The sequence below is a fragment of the Alligator sinensis genome, unplaced genomic scaffold (genome assembly GCF_000455745.1).
Source record: "Alligator sinensis unplaced genomic scaffold, ASM45574v1 scaffold221_1, whole genome shotgun sequence".
NCBI classification, from domain to species: domain Eukaryota; kingdom Metazoa; phylum Chordata; order Crocodylia; family Alligatoridae; genus Alligator; species Alligator sinensis.
Window position 1 is genome coordinate 2,481,543 of NW_005841948.1, and position 22,204 is coordinate 2,503,746.

Genomic DNA, 22,204 nt, shown 5'->3' on the forward strand with positions numbered 1-22,204 from the left:
AAGTGCAGCACCCTGCACTTGTCTGTATTGAAACACATCCTGTTCCTGTTTGCCCACCCCTGTACCCTATCCAGATCCTTCTGCAATCTCTCTCTCCCTGCTAGCGTGCTCACCTCCCCCCAAATTTTGGTGTCATCAGCGAATTTAAACAGGTTGCTTTCCACCCCAACATCAAGATCGCTGATGAAGACATTGAACAGCGCAGGCCCCAGGATCGAGCCCTGGGGGACTCCACTACCCACCTCCCCCCAAGTCGAGTATGATCCATCCACCACCACCCTCTGAGTGTGCCCCTTCAGCCAATCTGCAATCCATCTGACCGTGTAGGCATCTATGCCACAGTCGCCTAGTTTATTAATTAGGATGGGGTGAGAGACGGTGTCAAAGGCCTTGCTGAAGTCCAGAAAGACTGCATCCACCGCGACACCTGCGTCCATGGCCTTTGTGACCTGATCATAAAAGGCGATCAGGTTGGTCTGACATGATCTCCCCCTAATAAATCCATGCTGATTGCCCCTGAGCATCATTTCTGATGCCAGCCCATCACAAATGTGCTCCTTGATGATCTTCTCAAAGAGTTTCCCCAGGATTGAGGTAAGACTGACAGGCCTATAGTTGCCCGGGGCCTCCCTTTTCCCTTTCTTGAAGATGGGGACCACATTAGCTACCTTCCAATCGTCTGGCACCTGGCCCAAGCACCACGATCGCTCGTAGAGCCATGCCAGGGGCCCTGCAAACTAAAAGTCTTAAAAGCCTTGAGGAGAACTGCAGACAGGTGGGTCCAGAAGGAAGACTGAAATGATAATTAAAATAGAATACTGTTCTAATGGGCTACTGGAGTAATTTCACTGAATCAAAGAGGAACACACTTCCACTAAAGGATCCTAACACAGAATACTGATTGGAAAATCCAGCTGGAGCTAGTTCCAGAAGCTTGGAGTAAGAATGTATAGCACCACTAAAAAGTTAGAAACAGTGAGCAAGCCTTTGCTTGCTGAATATTTCATTAAACAGCCTGCTGGCACATGGTAGCCAGCATAGGCTTTTAGACTGTAACTTCCTTCAGGCAAGGACTCTGTTCTGTGTTTGGACATCAGTACCTACTAGGCTTTGGCTGCTAGCATTGTACAAGTTGCTTTTGCCTTTGAAAACTTGTGTTCAAACTTGTGTTGCCAGAGAAATTATACTTTCACATCTCTTAATACTGGTAAGTAGGTATATATCCATAATACAGAGCCAGGCCACAGCCTGGTGGCTTACTGAAAAAAGGAATATCACAAGTTAGGAGAAGACATACTATCAGAACTGGCCAGGGGTGCTTACTCACCATGTTCCACCTCTAGTCTCAATTTACCCTGTGCTGCACATCTTCTAGCACCAACTCCATACTGAAAAAACAGACAGTTGTACAGGTACCTGTGGAAAAGGCATGGGGAGAGCCATACTAGGGATACAGCAGCACCTGTAATTGGACAGTTTGCTTATGGGTTAGTTAGATAACTAAGGAGCTGATTCCCCCACACACCACTTAACAGAATGATGTTACAAGAGTTGTTCTTCACGAGAAAAACATACATTGTAATACCATTTATCATGTAGATTCTTTAAGCAAAAAATTCATAACACTATCTTGTTACCATTCTAAAAAAAAATCAAAAAGAAGGAAATTAACAGAGCAAAATACATTAAAGCAGCAGTAGGACTCACTCAAAATCAAAGAAAGGACATTGTGAATTAGGCCTTTGCTCTGCCTTTTGGTGCCACCCTGGCATTGTAGCCCCTATAGTATTGTGAGTGAAACAAGCACACAGCACAGACAACATCATGTGTTGAAAGCCCTGACAATCAAAGCCTTGTAATGGCAGAATACAAAAGGTTTTTTGTCTATAACTGCCAGAATTATTCTAACCTACTTCTGAGTACTTTTTAATAATGGGTTTGGCTGAGGTGTTATATTATTTATGAAAGTTCTTCTGTCAATCCCCTTGCAAATAAGATGCTGCAGAGTAAGTTTCAATTTTGTATTAAACCTTAATGTTACTGCACAGAATCGCTACCAACAAATCTTCATATTTGCTGTCAGAGCGCACGTTCGGTTACCTCCAAAATTACATGTAAGCATGAAGAGGCAAAGGCAAAAAAACCTTTCAAACCACTTAGGGCAAATGTGGGTGGGGGGAGAGAAAGGCTGCAGAATAATGAAGAATCTTTAGTTCTTATTTGTTTCTTTGAGATATAGGTTACACGTTCATTGTATCCAAAATTCATTCGCAAGTGATCAAAAGCACAGTCGCAACACAGGAACAAAGGATTTACCTAGTAAGTCATCAAAGTGCTTTATTTTATAAAGCCTTGCTCATGTCTGGAGTGTAGTCTAAGCACTAAGATATACAATGTGAGTCTTCCTCACCTGTCCAAATAATGTTTATCAACAAGAATGAGTGACAAAGACTGTTACAGACAAAAAGAAAGCTTTGTTGTAAGCTTCTAAAAAGCATATGCTAATTGGCCACAATTAAATATTTGCTTGAACAATGTATGTGTATCTCCTTTTTACTTCAGGGTCTCTCTGCAGTCTCATCCCATGAGAAGCCACTGCATACCTCAAAAAACAAACGTACCTTTAGAAGCCACTGCATACCTCAAAAAACAAACGTGTGTGATACCAGAGTTAACCTGGGAGGCTGGGGTAGAGTGGGAGACAAAAAAAAAAAAAAAAATCAAGCCACAGTATCAACTTATTTAAATACATACAAATACAAATTGTACACATACATTACAGTACTGCTAACATTACCAAGTCAAAGATGATAAAACCATAAGGGAAAAAATTGTATACAGCAATAAAGGAGGTATTGCCACTGGCTGCTGAAGATATCATGATTTGCAGCTATTTAAATAGATTTCTCTGAAGTAAGCACTACATACATTATGCACAGTTGCAGTCTTAATAGCACTGACATTAAGTTATTGGAGAAGGCATCCTGGCACTCCTGGGTTTAAGTTATAAATTATGGTGGGAAGGTGTGATTTTGTTTTTAAATTGCCTACAAAATCTAACTGTTTCAACAAAGACTTTTAAAGGCACAGCTTTAGCACAGTGTATAAGTAGGTAATAAACTTTAAGCATTTCTAATTTAGTCTCTTTTAAGCTTGGAACTGTTCAGGAAGATACAGGAAAAAAGAATGTAAATACAATATATTTGTTTAAATTGTTAACAGGTTAAAATAAACATGATCAACACAGCTTTAGGCAATGTATCATACAATCAAATTAGGTAAACAGTAAAACAAGTAATTTAAGATGATAAAAAGAACATCTGAAAAACCTCAAACAATTTTTCTCCATTTATTGTAAAAGAGATTCTACCATGGAGGTGAATGAGACGTTCACTTTAGTACACTACTGCATGTTACACCTTGAAAGATGACAGATTACCTCATCTGTACTGCAAAATAAACTTTACATGTAAACTTCAAAAATCACATACTGTACACAAACTCTGAAATTCAAAAGTATCCCTGTTTTCCTAATAATAATGTAAACAGTAAAATTCAGGGTTGATTTTTAGAGGGATAATTTATAATAAAATACCACTGTTTAAAAAGTACAACATAAGCATTTAAACTTCAGATTATCATTAAATTACAGGAGGGTAGAGATTTCTATCATTGCGTGCACTTTCCTGTGCTGAAAAATGTAGCTACTATTGCCCAAAACTATGCACTTCTTCCAATAAGCTTTTTCCCCCTTGTAACATGATTAGTTCCTATATTGCAAGAATATAAAACAATGAAAAAACTTCAGGTAATAAAAGTGAAATAAGCAGGGTTTTCCCTCGACATTAATTCGCTGTAGCAAAAACATACACAGCATGAATATGGCATTAGCTCCTTGTAAGACAAGAGACATTAGCTCTTTGACGCTTCGGAGTCTGGATTTCCTGATGCAATGTGCTGATGCAAAGAAAATAAAAAAGCAGCAATAGAGCTAGGGAGCTAACAGGAAAAGCTTCCGGCACCAAGAGCTTAACGTTGCAGCTATTTTTTAAGGAGTGCCAGCGTGCAGGGTATAAGTGTAACACATTCTCAGTAAGGTTTCTATAATTATTATCATCATCATCATCATGAATACTGTCTTGCATCCTTTCAGTTCAAAAAATAAACTGATCCACAGTTTACAATTTGATACCAATATTGTAAATTTAACATGCATTTACTCCTCCCCCACCCCCACCCCACACCTCTTTGCTCATTCATTCCAAGTCAGCTAGTAGCATCAGAATGTTGCCTTCGCAGTGCACTCTGAGTAAAGCTGAGCTATTTAATTAATTAATTAATTAATATTTTTATTTTTTTTGCACACACAAAAAGTCAGAAATAGCTAGAACTATGCTGGGAATATCAGGCAGCTGTTAAAGCAAATATTCCACCCTGTAGCGGTCATCTTTGCCAGCAGATGTAAACAATGGGGTTGCTTTCTGCAAGATGAACACTTCTCTGAGTTCCTTTTCCCCCCCTTATTCTTGTAGCCACTGCTGCTGTCCCCAGGTCTTGTGTCTGTCTTATTTAATGTGATAGGTTACGTCAAGATGTTGGCAATAAAGTCCAAGAAGCGCTTTGAATACTGTTCGGGGTTAACTGTTGAAATCTCTGCACCAGCCTAGACAGAGAATTAAAAAATAAGGGGGAGGGTGAAAGCAGTGTTATTTTTAGTGTTTGCGTGTGTAAATAGTTGCTTACAAATTCCTTACTGATACTTCACAAAGTTAGGTGGACACATATAGGTACCCCTGCTGATGTCAATGGGAGTTTGTGTTGGGAGTGACTATAGCTACTACTGGCATAATTGCAAGATCAGTCATTCCATTTTTGGAGAATATTTTATCGTACCTTAAAATGCCTTCCATTTCCCAGCATATAATTATTTCACACTGCAGGTTTCTTTCAAGTGTCCTTCACATAAGAGATGGCCATGGGTTAGGACATGGATTTCTGTTTGTTTAACATATATAAAGCTCTCTGAATGGCCACTTTATCTTTAAAAGACAAAATCAGCTTGATAACAGTAACACTTTCTCACATATGCATATATTTACATCCTGGGCCCACTGAAATACCAGCTGACCAACAGACTCAGAATTTCACTACTGTTTTTCAGCAGAAGCCCTTTTTAAAAGCCCCTCTGCACACATGTGGATAGTGTTAGCTTTATTTTACACATGGGAAAACTTGTGGCAATCAGTGGAAAACCTCCCATTGAGTTCAGCGAGAGGTGGATCAGCGTACAAGCAGTGAAACTGATTATGCATTAAGTGCTGTCAAATGAACAAAGTAAACTGCAAATACATTTTCTAATCTCTTCTAGCTGTAGTAATGTTAGCTGTTGCTAATAACAATAGTAGATAAAAAATATTTCAGGCAGAGGTGTGATTTACATGCTGACTACATTTAAAGTCCATTAGTAATTGCCAGCTAATGACTGTAGAAGGGCTGCCTCCACTTTCAGCTGTCTTGGTAGTGTATGGCAAAAATGATACCTTTCCAAATTCATAAATAGGATTTATTGTTGAGAATTGTAAAGCAACTTGGAACAGTGAAGTAATACAAATTTATTTTGTTAAAAGAAAAATAAGGGCCTGATCCTGTACATGTAAGCAACTTAACCTGAATGAGCCCAGATGAGTAAAGTTGTTTAAAGTTATTCATGTATTTGAATGGTGACCCACAATAATGACAGAAGGAAAAATTCCTTATCTCATGGAGAGACTTTCCTATTTTTATCTTGACTCTGTTGTTCCTACAGTTAACAGCATAAGATAGCCACAGTCCTGTTTCTGTATCTGCAACAACAACTAACATGTAAAAAGCTGTCTTTGATGAAGGTTCTCAAAATGCTTACTAGGCAGTACCTTTTAGGTTTTTCATGTTTTTCAAATAGTAATTTTTTTTTAAAGAAGCCGTACAAAGCAAGTCATATTATACTTTATAGTATAAGCTCTCAGCAGGTTGGTCCAGAAAGTGAAACAGTCATTAGGCCCCAGCTTTTCTGAAATGAAATCCATGATGGACTTTCATAGAGCCAGGATATGAGCATAAGCACGTACTATATAGATTTATTTGCAGGACCCAGTAGAGATCCTCTTTGTATTTAGCCATTTTAGAGAGAGATAAATGAATTCCTTCTGGCCAAAAACATTTGCTCAAACCATTCACATAATCAAGGTGTGAGGTTGGTTTTTCTTCCATTCTTGGCAAACAAACGTTGCCTCATGCTATGGATCATTTGCAGTAATAGTAGGTTATTCAGGTCTGACAGACTTTTTCTTTAACTTGGTTACAAAGTTTTAAGTGTTAGCTATTTGGAAAAAAAATCAGTACACTATACTAAGTTTATCAGCATTTGGAATTGTGGATTTTATTTTTTTAAAGAGAATTTGATGCCCCAATGTCAGTCAGAAATGGTTTTTATTTTTGGTTGTACACTAGAATGTCCTCTAAGGGACCAACAAACTGTGATAAACAAATGTCACACTATGAAATGAATGTATCCGGGTGTGTAGTGCTATACACCTCAAAATGTCTTAGAAATACAATACCTGGAAAGGAAATAAAAGTACTCTGGTATCTATAATAGTGTTCACCTGTAAAGAACACTACAGATGAGCTAAGAAGGCACTTTTACTCTAATATTAAATACATATGACAGTACTGTAGTTTGTAAAATATTTATATGTTTAATTAGCATAATTGAAAAACAAACATTATCTATATTGTGCTCTTCCATAAGTCTAAAATGTTATATTGGGCCATTATATAACAAGCATTCAGAAACAGCAGTGGAACTAGAGGAAGCAAAACACATACTTACGCCATGCTTAACAGTTTTTGCTGCATGAGCTGCTTTCTTTTTTGCATCATAATGAGTAAGAATGTCAATAATAGCCATAAAGTATACTTCCTTCCTAGGTGCACCTGCAATATAGTGAACACATGGCAGCAAAAAAATGTTAATCAGTGTTTTATAAATCAACATTTCTGTATTTGGTACAAGAGACTGTAAAAGACAATTGTCAGCTTAAGAGAAGGGATCTTCAGCCAAAGTTTTAGGCATGGAAGAAGTGCAGACTTAGGCCCTTTTTATTTAAAGATTAGCTGCACTCATATTTTATGAAAGAAAGTGGAAAACAGTTCAAAGTAGAACACTACCAGACAGATATCAAAATATGATTGCTGATTTGAGTTAAACATGCACTTCCAGTTACTCCATGATTGAGAGAAGTATAATTATGGAACACTGGCCAAGTGCATAGAGGCCATACTTCTGTGTTAACCAGCAAGACCTACTATTCATTTAAGGAGAAGACAATCTGATTTATCAATGAACATATATATATATATATAAATAAATAAATACATAAAGCAGAGCCTTAAATAGAAAACAGATACATTATCTCTCCCTAAACAAGCCAAAGGAAACAAAATAGTCCTTCTCAGTTTTATGTATTGACTTAATAGCCCAGTTCCATGCTTCTTCTGCGGAAGCCTTCTATGCAACATTTTATGTGGAATACAGAACTGAGCTCCAAGTCTATATGTATTTTTAAAAGTAGTGATTTTTTGTATACCTGTTAAGACAGCAATTTGTTCATTTTGCTGGATGACTGCTAATAGTATTGGCTTATCTGCCAGGGTAAAGAGCAGTTATGTGCAGTAAACAGATTTCCCAAAATGAAAAACTATTTTTCATGAAGTCTGACTAAAAATCATTGTACCTCTATACAGCATGATGTAGTGTAAGTAGATCAGCAAGTACATTAGCTGCTTGTGCTATAGGAGAACTGTTTTACTCTGTTCTTATCACAATATCCAAGAAATACATTATTCATTATCAAAGCAGAGCATTAGAGGTCTCTTCAACTTTTTTCCTGCTGCACCAAAAATCAACTTATTTCCTTTTTTACAGCATAAATTATATTCTTCAATACAACTTTACCTTTTTGTAATTATACGAGCTTTGAGATTTTGATACAAAAAAAATCAAAACATCTTATACATAAAAAATATTTATAGCAATACTACTCACTTTCGTGGGCTTTTATTCCATAAACATCAATGTTTGGATCAAATTCTCCTGGAGGCAAAGGCGGAGAGCTGTTCAGTGTGTTTCCTGGACTGTCTGGAGGTGTTCCAATTGGGTGGGCTCCATCACTTTCCCCTTCATCTTCTCCATCATTCTCCTCACACTCTACTTCTTCCTGTTCAGCTCTCTCAACATCATGAATTCCAACCAGCAAGCTGTAGTCCATGAGTTTTAACTGGGCAAGAAACTAGAGGGCAAGAAAAAGCAAGATGACAATGTCACTGAAAAGTTTAAAATCTGCCTATGAATATGGGAAAATAAAAGATGAATGTCTGTTAAGAAAACAGAAACTCCATAAGGGGGTGGGTGGGATGATGGTTTAAGATAGTTTGAAAAAAATCTTTAGGACTAATGTACAGAGAAGACAACCCAAGGTGCGTGATGAGCAGGAATCCGGATTTTCCGTTTCCCACAGAAAAACGGAGAAAACCACTGATTTCCCCTTTTAGCAGAGAAACCCATAGATTTCCCGCTTTTGCAAAGAGCAGAGTTCCAGCCTGCAAGAACTGTTTGCAAAAGGGGCAGGAAACCCCCAGTCCAGCCTGGAGGGGGAGGGAGAAGGGCAGGGCCTGAGGCGCTCACTCTCCCAGGGCTTGCTTCAGGCTTACTCTTTGCTCCTGGAGCCTGTGTGGTGGTAAATGGGGGCTGGGGGGTTGCAGGGCAAGGCTGAGGGGGAAGCTGGGTGGTAAGTGGGGGCTAAGGGGCTGCAGGGAACAGCTGCAAACATCTGTCCCCCACAACCCGGCGTGGCAAGGGGCACCGGAGCTGCAGGAGATCTCCTTACCCCGTGTTGCCCTGGAGACGCACCTCTTGCACGCAGGGCTGCAGTGAGGGCAGCTGCATCCCTCAAAGCAGGGGCAGGTGCAGGAGGTGTGTTGCTGGGACAGTGTGGGGTGGGGAATGCTGCAGTGGTGAGATCCCCGCACAGGCCCACAAGGCTGGGGAGGCCCCAGGGGAGGGAATCAGGCCAGCAGAGAACAGGGGCTCTGCTGCTCCCTGCTTCCCGCCTCCGGAGCCTAGCAGATGCAACCCGGTGCAGCTGGGGACAGCAGTGCCATGCGGGGATCTTGCCACTGCTCAGCCTCCCCGCTGCTCCGGTGATGTGCCTCCATTGTCTGTCACTGCTCTGAAAGGCACAGCCCCATGCTGCTGTGCATAGGAGGTGCATTGCCAGGGCAGCAGGGTGGCAAGAAGTGGTAGTGAGGTTTTCTGCATGGCTCCTCTGCTACCTGCCGCGCCAGGTCACAGGGGAGGGAAGCAGGGCAGCAGGGAACAACAGACCCCCTCCTCAATGCTGTTCCCTGCCACCCTACTTCCCTCCCCTGGGGCCTCTGGTGCCCACGGGGCACAACCCAGTGCAGCAGGTAGCAGTGGAGCCGCCGGAGACCTCCTTGCCGCTGCTTCCCCCACTCCCCTGGTGATGTGCCTCTTGTGCACGGGGCTGCAGTGAGGGCAGCAGTGCAGGGCTGTGCCCCTCAAATCAGTGGTAGGCACTGCAGGCATGTTGCCAGGGCAACGGTTGGGGGGGGAGAAGCAGTGGCCAGGAGATCTGGGGCAGCTTCGCTGCTGCCAGCTGCACCGGGTCACGCCCCCCAGGCTCCTCTCGGCCACGCACAGCCGATCCTAGCTCCAGCTTTAGCTGTGGCCAAGTATGCCCCATGCCACCACTGCTCCAGTGGCCCTCGCCACACACAGCCTGGCTGCTGCCTCCCCACCACACGCAGCAATGTGCTCCCTCACCCGCAGCAGCAAGTGCTGGAGGCACGTCGCTAGGGCCCGAGGGGGCCAGGGGCGAGCAGAGGCAAGGAGGTCCCCGGCAGCTAGCTCTGCTCTTTCCTGCCGTGCCAGGACGTACCAGCCAGGCTCTGGGGAACAGAAGCAGGGCAGGAGCCTGAGCCCACAGCCTACACCTGCCCCATGTACAGATCTGGGGGTCGCGGGTCCCCCCTGCTCCCTGGAGAGTGTGTGTGGCAGCAGGGAACTGACCCTCCCCCTCTCCCCCTACCCCGAAGGAGCCACCCACGGCCCTGTCCTGCTTCCCACTCGGGCACTGCAGCCACGCATTGCCGCCCCAGGCCCCAAGTCTCATCTAGCTGGGCAGCAGCCTCAGCCTACTCCTGCCCTCGGTACAGATCTGGGTGGCACGGGTCTTCCTGTCCCCTGGGAGTGCATGCAGCAACAGGGAGCTGTCCTGCCCGAGGTCGCAGAAGGGGGGGAGTGCGGGCGGGGGGCTGCTGATCTGGGTCCGTAGCCCTGACAGCTAGGAGCCCCCTCTGGCAGGGCTGGGGAAGCAGGGTCTGTGGGTGGGGGGCAAGGGGCACCAGCAGGGCTATGGAGGGGCCTTTAGTTTTAATCATGGATTTGGGTTTTTTTAGCAGAGAATATATGATTTTTTAGCAGAGAATTTGGTATTTTTTATCAGGGAAAATCAGAATCCCTGGTGATGAGACAGTTGAAGTAGCTGATGGCATCCATTTTAAATGCACTTTATTATTTTGCTATGTAGAACTCACCATGCTTATCTCTAGGCCTGTGGAAAATGCACTACTTTTATCATCTTTATAAGGATCGGGGGAAAGCACATGGGTGAGGATGCACGCATATGCTTGCATATGTGCACGTGTGTACATGTATACTTGTGAATTTGGCCTCCAATGGTTCTACTTGCAATTGTTCATACAAACCCACTACATTTTATAAACGCCAGAGGTTCAACAGAGGTCCAAGTCACAGGAGTCAGATTAATATTTAAGAAGCACAAGCAGAGTCCTGTTGGGGTAACTGGCACAGTGCTAGGGTCTATGCTACGTTCTGCTGTAGTCTCTCATAGTACTCACAATTACATGAGTGTCAAGTTTCTCTTCAGCCTGTTGGAACTGCAAGTCTTTAGAAACATATGAGATTACTTTTTGGGGAAACATGCAATTATCCAGCTGGAGAGGCTATCAGCAGAACTCATCTCAGTTTTACTAATCACACTAGCAGCTCAGAGGTTGAGTACCTCCTGTTGTAACCTATATTTTACCACCCTGGTCTACTAATGATGAACATCTTTAAGAGAATCTTATTTTCTCTTGTAAAGAGTAAGGCTCCATGTGTTAGCTGGGCATTTTGCCTCCTGTGCAGCAGCCTGATTATGACCATGTTATCTACTGTGTTTGTTTCACAGACTAGTTTGTTAAGGCCTGACACACAACCATAATTCTTTTTTCCCTCTGGACTTCAAGCTGAGCTCAAGAAGAGTGAAAAGGAGAGGGAGAAAATGGTTTCAAATACTGGATCCATTAAAATGTAAAACATAAACCAGGGTTGCTCAACCTCGAGCCCATGAGCTAAATGTAGCCCATGGAACCTTGGCATCCAGCCCATGGGGCTGCCCCAGGGTCAGGAAATTTGGTATTGGAGGAGCAGTGACCATTAATATAGCTACCCTCCCTGCCACACCATATTCCCAAACCTCAGGCCCCACATGGCCCACTACGCCCCCTTACCTCCAGAGGATCAGGCCACATTCCCTTCTTTCCCCTGCAGGGCCAAGCCATGCCCCCTAGCCCTCTACAGGGCCAGGCCAAGCCAGGGCCCTTCTCCCCCCACATGGGGCTGGGTTGAGCCTGGGACACACTCTGCTTCTCCACAGGACCAAGCGATTGCCCCACTTCCTCTGAGGAGCCAGTTTGGGGCCAGGATGCCTGCCATCCCCCTCCCTGTAGTCAAATGGAACCCACTATGCCCACCCTGAGTGCCAGATGGGGACTCCTGTCCATATCTGACCTGTGGGCAGACAGGGCACTGTCTATGTGGCCTGCAAGAGGAAAGAGAAAAGTTTGAGCACCATCGATATACACCACTGCTTTTGGATCTACATTTTGCTATAGTACATGACTAGAATCATTCTTTCTTCATGGCCACTGCCCTGTTCCTAATATAAGGGTGAGCAAAATAAGGCCCATGGGCCAGATCTGGTGTACCAAGGGATCTTGTCCAGCCTACAGTGGATCCCTGAGCCCTGCCTAGCCCAGCCCAGGAACATGAGGTAGCTTGGGCTGTGGCGCATGCAGTCAGTCCCGTTGCCTCGGGCATGCAGCAGGGCTGGGATGGTGCAGCTGCTAGACTCACTTTCTGGCAGTCCCAGTGGCAGCTCCTTCTGGCTGCTGGAGCTTCTGGACCTGGCTCTGCTGCCTGTACACCCCAGCCCATCTGCCCTGCACCCACTGCTGGGGGCTGGGCTCACATGGAAAGGCAGATGGTATGGGGTTGCAGGCTAGCAGGGAGTAGGACAGGCAGGCAGAGCTAGGGCTGGTATTGAAGGGCAGTGATAGCATAGGGCTGAGGCCCAGGGCACAGCTGCGATCCACTGCCTGCATGTCAGTGGGACAGGCACTGGTTAGGACATGCAGGCTCTGCTTTGGGCCCTGGCCCTATGCTGTCACCGGCCCAAGATCCTGGTCCCAGCCGTGCCTGCTCGTCCCACTCGTGGCCTCATCCTGTCTGCCCAGCTGCACACCCTGCACACACGGGTCCCAGCTAGTCTCCATGGAGACCCGGGATGGTGATAACATAGGGACAGGGGCCGGGGCTGAGCCACGCCACAATACATTCCCTGCACACGTTTGCCCATGGTGCCTGTCACAGGCGCGGGGAACATACTGAGGCTCTGCCCCCTGGCCCCAGTCCTGCACTGTCAACCCCATAATCGTGGTCGTGCCCACTCACTCCATTCCCAGATGCCACTCCCTGCCTGCCGGTGGCTCCATTCCAGCTCCTGGGCCAGAGTGGAGGAGAGCCACTTAGGGTGACATGCGGGCAGTGGATTGCGGCTGTGCCCTGGGCCTCAGCTCTGTGCTGTCACTGCCCTTCAATACTAACCCTTAGGGAGTTTTGGTGAGCTGTTGTCGGGGGGAGGGAGCACACAGGAAGGGGAGTGGGGGTTATGACCAGGCCTGCAGCAGCTCATCAAAACTCCCTAAGTGGCCCTCGGGTCCAAATAATTGCTCACCTCTGACCTAATAGCTAACCTCTGTGGACCCTGGTACAGTCACTTGTATCATCCCCATTGCCTGCCTTGAACAACCCAGGCTCTGTGGCGGGGGGCAGGGGGCCTGCCCAGAGCCTGGGCTGCTGGTGGCAGGGAGACTGCAAGAGGCTGCACTGGCGTCTGCAAAGCCTAGCCATAGGTGTTAATCCTCTCTTTCCCCTCCCCTGCCCTGCCACCTTCTGGTTCCTGCTGGGGCACCACATGGCTTCCCCCCACCCCCGCTTCCCTTCTGGACTGCCCCCCACCCCATGCTAAACAATAACCAGTAAGCTATAACTGGTTATCACTGGGCTTATCAGTTAGACATTTAACTGTTCACAACCCTAATGGGGAGCAGACACAAAGGTCAGAGAGGGAGATGGAGACAAAGGGAACAAAAAGGCAAGGAAAATGAACAGAAACTAGGGAGTGCAGAGAGTGAATGACGATAAGGAGTAGTAGGACAGAGGTGTGCTGTAGTTTGAAAGCAAAGCAGAGGAATAAAGATTATGTAGAAAAACTATGGAGCAAGTAGGGGTGACACCAGTAGAGTGATAGCGAAGAGGTGATAATTTTTGCTGTGGGTGGTAATCTGGAAAGCCAGTGAAGGTGACTATAGCCATCCAAGAGGAAGGGAAGTATGGCTTGCAATTAGATTTTGACAGGAGAGACAGAGAGAGAGATGAAAGAGCTGCTTCCAGAAGTGTTGCAAAGGAACAAATTATAAGATTTATCAAGATCCTGTATGCAAGGTGAGAAGGAAAAGGAGGAATCAAATAGAACTCAAGTGCTGGGGAATAACATACAACACAACACAACACAACACAACACTCTTGCCCTCCCAATGTTGATGGAGCAGAGCAAGAGTTTAAGAAGAAAAACGAAGAGTAGTTTTACAGTTCCTCAGCCTGATGAAGGGTGTTTGTACCCGCAAGCTTGCAGAGAAAAAAATGTCCAACTATTTTAGTTGATCTAATAAAAGATATTGGATTTACCCAAAGATTCCTGTCTGAGTAGTTTTAACCACTTTTAGCTTAAGGAAGTGAAAGACCTAATGGCAGGGACCAAATAAGAAGTGAGCCTGAAGAAGGGTTGGAGAGCTAGACTTAGGTGTTATTAATACAGAAGTGATGAGGTTCCACAGAAGTGGTCAATGTTGGCCAGATGGCAGGTGTAGTTGAGGGGGAAATGAGAGTACCCAAGCAGATCTTTGAAGAACTTAACTAAAGGAAGGCAGAGGGAAGATCTACCAATGATATGGCTGAAAACAGCCAGTAAAGAACAACATTGAGGAAACTCAAGGAAGAAATGGTTCTTGAAGTTGGTGGCTTATGGCTGCAGATGAATTGGCTTGGGGAAAGATCACCACATTTGCAATGGAAAGACAATTCCTTGCTGATTTTTGTGAGGACAGGTTTGTCATCTGACAGGGTGGGAAGTGAGAGAAGGGAACTGAAGAGAGCGCTGGAAGGCAACACACCAGTGGCAATAGAGTTGGTTTAGAGTGCATTTAGCTATAAATACTGTGTAATGAAATAATGATTTTTTAAGTGTTTTACATTTGTTTAATATATACTTAAAACTGAGTGTTTATGCACTAGATAAAAGATACTCATACTTTGGGCAAGTCAGCTCATTCTGTTCTTGTTCAGATTGAGCAGTTAATTGATTAAAAAAAGTCTAGATTTTGGTCTGCAATTATTTACCATAGTGGTCTGCATCTGCATCTAAGTTAAATGCTGCTGCTGCATACATTTCAACTGTCAGTACTAAGGAAGCCACTCAGAATGGGATTATAAAACTGGCATTATAAAATTTGCCCTCATATTTAAAAACACAGTGAGTGACGATAAGCAGAAGACAACATACAATCCGTGTTTTGGAGATAAAATATCTACTGTATTCATTGCATTTCTTAAAATCTTCTTTACACCCTAAATTACTGTAAAAGGTTTAGTCAGTAAAAATGTTACATGCTTTGAGAAAGGCTCAGGCATATAAACCCAAAACTTCACCCATCCTAAAGCTTCTAGAACTGGAGAACAAATCTTTTAGCTTAATATATTTTATACAACGTATTCATGTGTTTATGTAACACATACATATTCATAATCCACCACTCATTCCACTGATGAGAAATTAACCTACTTAAAGCAATAGACCATTCTGTAAATCCCACTAAGACACAATAGTCTGTGCTTTGCAGCATCTAAACCATCAAATGCAAATCTCACGACTGTGCTAAGATCAGTCAATTATGTCTGTGCATAATGATGTTTCAATATAAGAAGCTGATGGCCTGTTAAACCAAATAGCCATGTTGATATCAATTCTATTCAAAAGGTGGAGAATTATTTTAAGCCTTTCCTGGGCTACACGGCTAGTGGAAACATTTTTTGGCAAAATCTGGGATTATTTCTATAGCATCAAAACCAGTTGTATGAATATTTCCTAACTGAATTCAATTTCCTTGTTTCAGTGACTAAAACCTCTTAGCTTTATTTACTAAATAGGCTTCTATGATAAAATTGTTTTACTCTGAGTCAAATCAGTTTTTAATATTACGTACAGCACATCAAGTGGTCTTTCCTCCCCAAGTGCAGGGGGGCTGGACTTGATGATCTGTAAAGTCCCTTTCAGCCCCCAAGAGCTATGAAACTATGAAAACAATATTTTTACATTGAACACCGACTGTCTGTTGAGTATAGTACAAACATCTAAGAACATAAGTAGCGGCATACTAAGTCAGGGTCAGACCACTGGTCTGTTTAGTCCAGTAATCTACCTGACAGTGGCAGGAGTGCATGCTTTAGAGACAGGGTATATGTAAAGGGCACATCTAGGATAATTCATCCCCTTGCACTTGATATCCACTATCATTGGTTTGGAGGTGTCAGAGGATACACCCTTGGCTGCTCTGTTTAATAACCAGGAATCCTAGTTTTCCCTGATAAAAAAATTGTAAATTCTCTGATAAAAGATCCAAAATCCGTGAAAAAATTAAAGACCCCAAAAGCCTCGCTGGTGCCCCTCACTCCCCTCGCAACAGCTCCCCAGCCACAGGCACAGACAGACACAGATCCCAGCAGGTAAGTGGGTTTGGGGGGGAAGGGATGGGGTGGGGCGGGGGGAAGGGAAGGGGCCAGATTGAGAGGCGGGTGTCTCTATGCCCGCTCCCAGGACCAGGGCTGGGGGTGAGGGCAGTGGTGCCCCTCTGTGGGCCGCGGTGGTGGCTGTGCATCTCCCAGCCAGCCGACCAGTAAGCAGTGGGGGGCTCACATGTGGCAGTCACTCCATGTTTTTCTCCAACACCTCCTCAGCCAGCTTCTCCCCCAACCCTGCCCCGCAACCCCCAAGCCCCACTTACCTTAGACTCCAGGTGAGTGAGCCTGAGCCCAACCTTGGCTGTCTGAGTCGCTCAGGACCTGCCCTTCCCCCTCTCAACAGGTGGGGGGTTTCTCACCCCTTTTGCAGGCTGCCTGCCTCCACTGGCACTGGTGTGTTGCCCTCCAGCGCTCTATTCAATTCCCTTCTCTCACTTCCCTCCCTCAGACAACAAACCTGTTCTCACAAAAATCAGCAAGGAATTGTCTTTCCAATGCAAATGTAGCGATTTTCCCCCAAGCCAATTCATCTGCAGCCATAAGCCACCCACATCAAGAACTCAGCCAGCCTGCAGAGCTCTTTGCAAAAGGAGGAAATCCAGGGGTCTCTGCTAAATGGGAATAGTTAATAACTATTAATAGATCCATCATCCATTAATTTCTCTAGTCCAGGTGTCAGCATTCTTTTTTGGGTAGTGCCAAAAACACCTACAACTTTGACTTGTAAGATGTTGGTGTGCCAGGGATGGATGGCAGTGGAGCTGGGAGGGGCCCAATTTTGTGGCAGCACAGCCTCAGTCCCATCCCTGAGGCACACATGCCAAGGAAAACGCCTTTGTGGGCCACGCTCTGGCACATGTAGCGGTGTTTGCCTATATCTGGTCTAGTCCCTTTTTGAACCTAGCAATATTATCTACCTCTACAATCTCCTGTGGCAATGAGCTCCACAAGTTAACTCTATGCTATGTAAAAAAGTACTCTCTCTCTTATTTTTAATACTGTCTTCTGCTACTTTCAGTGGGTGCCCCCTAGTTCTAGTGTTCTGGGACTTGGTGAATGGCAGTTCTTTATTTACTTTGCCAACATCCGTCATGATTTTACAGACCTCTATCATATCCCGTCAGCTTTCTCCTTTCCAAACTTAAGAGTCCTAGCCATTTTAGTTTCTCCTGATATAGCAGCTGCTCCATACCCATAATCATCTTGGATGTCCTTCTCTATACCTTTTCTAATTCTATTACTTGCTTTTTGGAGTTTTGGAGACCAGACCTGTGTGCACAGTACTGAAGATGGGGCACACCACAGATTTGTATAGTGACACCATATTTTCTGTTTTGTTTTCAATTCCCTTCTTAATGATGCCCAATATTTTATTACTGTAAAATGAGCACAGGATTAAAATAGTGAGTAGAAGTGTTGTATGCAAGCACATGACATACCCATACTACTACAGGATGGTGCAGAACAACACTGATATTAATAGAAGGAATGACACTAACAGGAAATAAGAACAGGAATGAGAAGACCTGTATTCTTTGCTATTGACATAACAGAAGGACTTGGGCAAGCTGCAATTTTGCTGTATATTGAATAACAATTATCACCTCCCTTTCAGGAGTATTATGTTATTTAATGCTTGTAAAGAATTAAGTGGTAAGTGGTAGCATCATCATTATCATACTACCATTATATCAAGACAGGGCAATGTTGGACAACCAGACATGACACCAGGGATCCTTATCAAGTCAGCCAAAGCAGCAAAAAGGAGTTCCTTAAAGTTAAACTGCATTTTATTTAAGAAGTAATGTTTTTACCCAATACATTCAACATTAGTTCATGATTTGAGCTATCAATACTCTTGTACAGCGGCTGCACTTGCAACTTACTGGGGTAATTGTAATTTGCTGCACAATGTGGCAAGTGATACAGAACTGAGCAGATCAGCCTTACCTCAACATCCTTTTTGAGCTTTTCAAGGAACATCTTTTTGTTGTTTTCATCAATATGAATCTTTTGACCATCATTAATAAAATCATTGTCTTTGAATGTCGGCAGTTCTTTGGCCTAAAATAAACCCAAAACCAATGAGTAAGAGATAGAATACAGAGGTCAAATCACTAAAATTCTTCATTCAATCTGTACCCACAAGTAAATAGTGATGAGATCACTGCATGGCCAATATTCACAAATCCCAAAATGCAAGGTGCCACTATTGACCAAAAGAGGGCACTAGTGAGCTATAACAATGGAAAGCCTTAGCACTTCTAATACTTCATTCTCTATAGTCAAATACACCAGCATCATTCCCCTTCTTGTAACTATAATTTGCCTTCATGATTCATCAAAGTTGTAAGTAGCTTGCTACTTATAAAACCCATTCTCAGTAAATTTAACTGACTTAAACAAAAATCATCTAACTCAATTTGTTTCCTCAAACATTCTTATTTACCTTCTAGTCTGCGTGCCTCTTTTAAGCTGCCATTTGTCAAGGATGACAGACAACCAATAAAGCTCCATTTATAATCCTTACTCCACCACCACCAGGTCACAATGGAAATATGCAGTACTACATACAGCCCATTCTAAACTTATGCTGTCTCTTTAACGGTACTCTCTGTACTGCACACATCAAAATCATAGAGAAAGGTGGGCCAGATTACATCTTTGCAGTCATTCTGAACAGTATCAAGTGTCTATTACCACAGAGTAAAACATAGATAGATGAGTAATCACAAGCTACTTAAAGTTACCCAGGAATGGCAAATGTCAAAGTAGACTGATGCCTTTTTAAATACTTATTTAAACATTCCAGCTATTGAAATACAAATTCAGATAAGTATTTCTGTTACTCTTCCACAGGAAAGAGGTGCAACTGAAAGAAAGAAAACCATACTGCACAAACAAGATGTTTTTTGCTAAGAATATTTAAAATAACTACTGATTTTGGGTGCCCAGTTTGAAATGACATACGTCAGTCGTTATCAACCGGGGGTACCCATACCCCTAGGGGTACTTTAAAAGGTCATAAGGGGTACACAGAATGAATGCAGTATACTTTCAAATATTATGCATGTGTATGGTAAACAATGTGGTGGTCATGTTGCGTAGATACTGTAGCTATCTGGCCCTGCTGGCTCAGATGTGGACTAGGTTGGTCATGAACTCACCCATGAACTGAGGTTAATTAATGTAAAGCCATAGCTGTGCCCTTCAAGAAACACACACACACACACACACACACTCCCTTGCAGCCCCTTTTATTTCCCAGCTGTCACTCTACCCTGCAGCCACCCCCACCAATCACTCCCCTTCCTCCACACTCCATGTGAGTGGCTGCAGCCCCTTTCCCTGTTCAGCATGTGGCAACCATAGATGAAGGAAAAAAAATTATTTGGGGAGAGCCAAGCATATGCGTGCATACGCGCACACATGCACTCCACACCTGCCCCAGCAGGTAAGTCTGTGCGGGAAGGGGGGAGGGGAGGGGGAAGTGGCATGGGGTGGGTAGATTGAGGGCCCCACAGTGAGGGAGGGAGTGGGGCACAGGAAGGGGCAGGGTCGGATGGTGGGACAGTTGGAGCCCAGAAGGCTTATCCAGGGTTGTGGGGGGCTCCTGCTGCTGTGCACACCCCAGTGGATTGTACATAAAGTGGATTGACTAGATCGAAGAAAAATATGCTAGAACATGCATGTCATAGCACTCTATGTTAAAATAGGTATTGTACAGGCTACCTGCTCAATAAATAAGGGGCCACTTCAAAAACATTAACTAATATTAATCTACTGAATACTGCACTTTCCAATGCACCATTTTATGTTGTTTTCTTTCATAAACCCAAGTGGAAAAAGTGACATGTGAGATTTATCTCCCCTACCCTGCAAATGTGCAAAAACATAGAATCAAAAGGACAATACCATAGTAGGCAAGGCAAATATTTAAACTGCCCTCAAGTGTTTTTACATATCCACCCCCTTAATATTGAAAAACTAGTTTTGCCTTCCAAACTTTGGTTGCAAACAAAAGAGATGGACTGCTTTGATTCCACAATAGCAACAGACTCATTTTCTGGAGTCCGCTGGTCGCTGAAAAACCCTGTGATGAATATTTTAGCTGCACTTCCTTAGAAATATGACCTTCTTCCGCAATGCCACAAGAAACCCTAAGTCTTTAGATGAAGTTGGCCCCAAACGAACCCCCCTCAACTTCCAACACCCACAAACTTTTTTTCCAAAGTTGACATCTGAACTTGACATCCCAAAAACATTATTATTTGGGATACATTACATTCTAGCTTGTTAAAAATGCCATAACTTTGCTCTTGGAAAGAGTCTTCCATTTTAGTTAAAAAAAATAAAATTAAAAGACAGCTGCGACCGAACAATTCTTCACTGGATTCTGGTAATATAGACAGCCTATAATTGTCTGAAGTGATCTGATGTTTAACCTAGAACACTGAGACAGATTCATGAAGGTATTTAAGAAGCAAACAAGAGGTGTTTATTATAGTCTGACAGCATATATCAATGATCTTTCTGGCTATCTCAGATAAGTGGTTTGGGATGGAAAAAGAGTAGGAAGGAACAGATAAAACATTTAGGATTAACAGCTGTACAGCTTATTCTCAACCTAGGAAATTATCACATAACTGTAGGCTGACTCCAGAGAGGAGGGACTGGTGATGGAGGGATGCTGCCAAAGCAGGGAATGGAATCTAATGAGCGGGATGTTTGAAACTGAAGGAAGGAGACTTGAATGGAATTGCTGAATATCTGAGAAAAAGCAGTATGAAATCATAGAATCGGAGAAGTAGGGCTGGAAGAGTCCTCCAAAAGCTATCTAGAGCAAGTGAGTGAACAGGGGCAGTTTGCAAGCACTTCAGTGGGAGCATCTCAGAGAGCAAGCAAGGGAGCCATAGGAGGAGATGCCAGGCTCCAAAGATCCTCCACCATGAAGACTTCATCAGTTCAGTGCTGGAGGAGATCTCTAGGACTGTGGAGGAAGAACTGCCAGAGAAGTACATGGAAGAGGACGGTGGAAGCTTATAACTTCTGGCAGCAAGTGGAAGTCTCTATTTCCACCTACAGCAGTTTGTCTGGAGAATAGATATGGAGCCTTACCAACAGAGGAGGAGGAGCACGTTCCATCGGTGGAGGCAGCCAGACCAGGCATACCCAAAGTGGGGTGGATTGAGACCACTGCCACCAAAAGGAAGTGATGGGTGGTGGTGGTTGGAGACTTCTTTCTGCAGGGGATGAGGGCATCCGTCTGCCAGCCTGACCTGTTGTCTCAGGAGGTCTACTGCTTGCCTGCATCCCAGATCCAAGATGTCATAGAAGAATTACCAAGATTCATCCAGCCTACTGACTACTACCCCATGCTGCTCATCCTTGTGGGCATTAATGATACTGCCAGGGGTGAACTTAAGTAGATCAAAAATGACTACAGGGCTCTGGGTGCACAAGTGAAGGGGCAGGTGCCCAGGTGGCGTTTTTAATCCTTCTAGTCAAAAGGGGAGGGCCTGGGCAGATGTATCCTGCAAATCAATGCATGGTTGCACAGATGGTGTTACCAGCAGACCTTTGGCTTTTTCAATCATGAGATGTTATTCCAAGAAGGAGTGCTAGGAAGAGCCTGGATCCGTCTGATGAGGAAGGGAAAAGCAGCTTTGCACACAGGTTTACTAACATAGAGAGGAAGGCTTTAAAACTATGTTAGCCAGGGGATGGATACCAAAGCCCTGAGGCAAGTGGGCACGCGGGGTAATCTGGAGGAAGCGCAAGCAGGAGAGGCCTTCTCATTCTTCCTGAGAAATTAGGGCAATTGGCTAGTTACCTCAGGTGTCTGTACATGAATGCACGGAGCCTGGGAAACAAGCAGGAAGAATTGGAAGTTCTTGCAGAGTCCTGGAATAATAGAGATTTAGTAATCCAGTCACGTGAGCT

General features: G+C 43.9%; 1 protein-coding gene across 3 annotated transcripts in view; it reads right to left on the bottom strand.

The window, feature by feature from the left end:
- Positions 1-2,322: 2,322 nt before the first annotated feature.
- Positions 2,323-22,204, bottom strand: part of PIP4K2A (phosphatidylinositol-5-phosphate 4-kinase type 2 alpha) — a 109,685-nt gene continuing 89,803 nt past the window's right edge. For 2 of the 3 annotated variants that reach the window (XM_006020167.3, XM_006020166.3), the window contains 4 exons: positions 18,212-18,325; positions 8,087-8,330; positions 6,872-6,975; positions 3,154-4,663 (listed from right to left, as the gene is read on the bottom strand). In XM_006020167.3, the coding sequence (XP_006020229.1) occupies positions 4,583-4,663; positions 6,872-6,975; positions 8,087-8,330; positions 18,212-18,325 (543 nt within the window). In that variant the 3' untranslated portion in view covers positions 3,154-4,582. Of the gene's footprint in view, positions 2,582-2,619; positions 2,685-3,153; positions 4,664-6,871; positions 6,976-8,086; positions 8,331-18,211; positions 18,326-22,204 lie in introns of those variants that run through there. The other variant, XM_025199712.1, reaches the window with a different exon arrangement.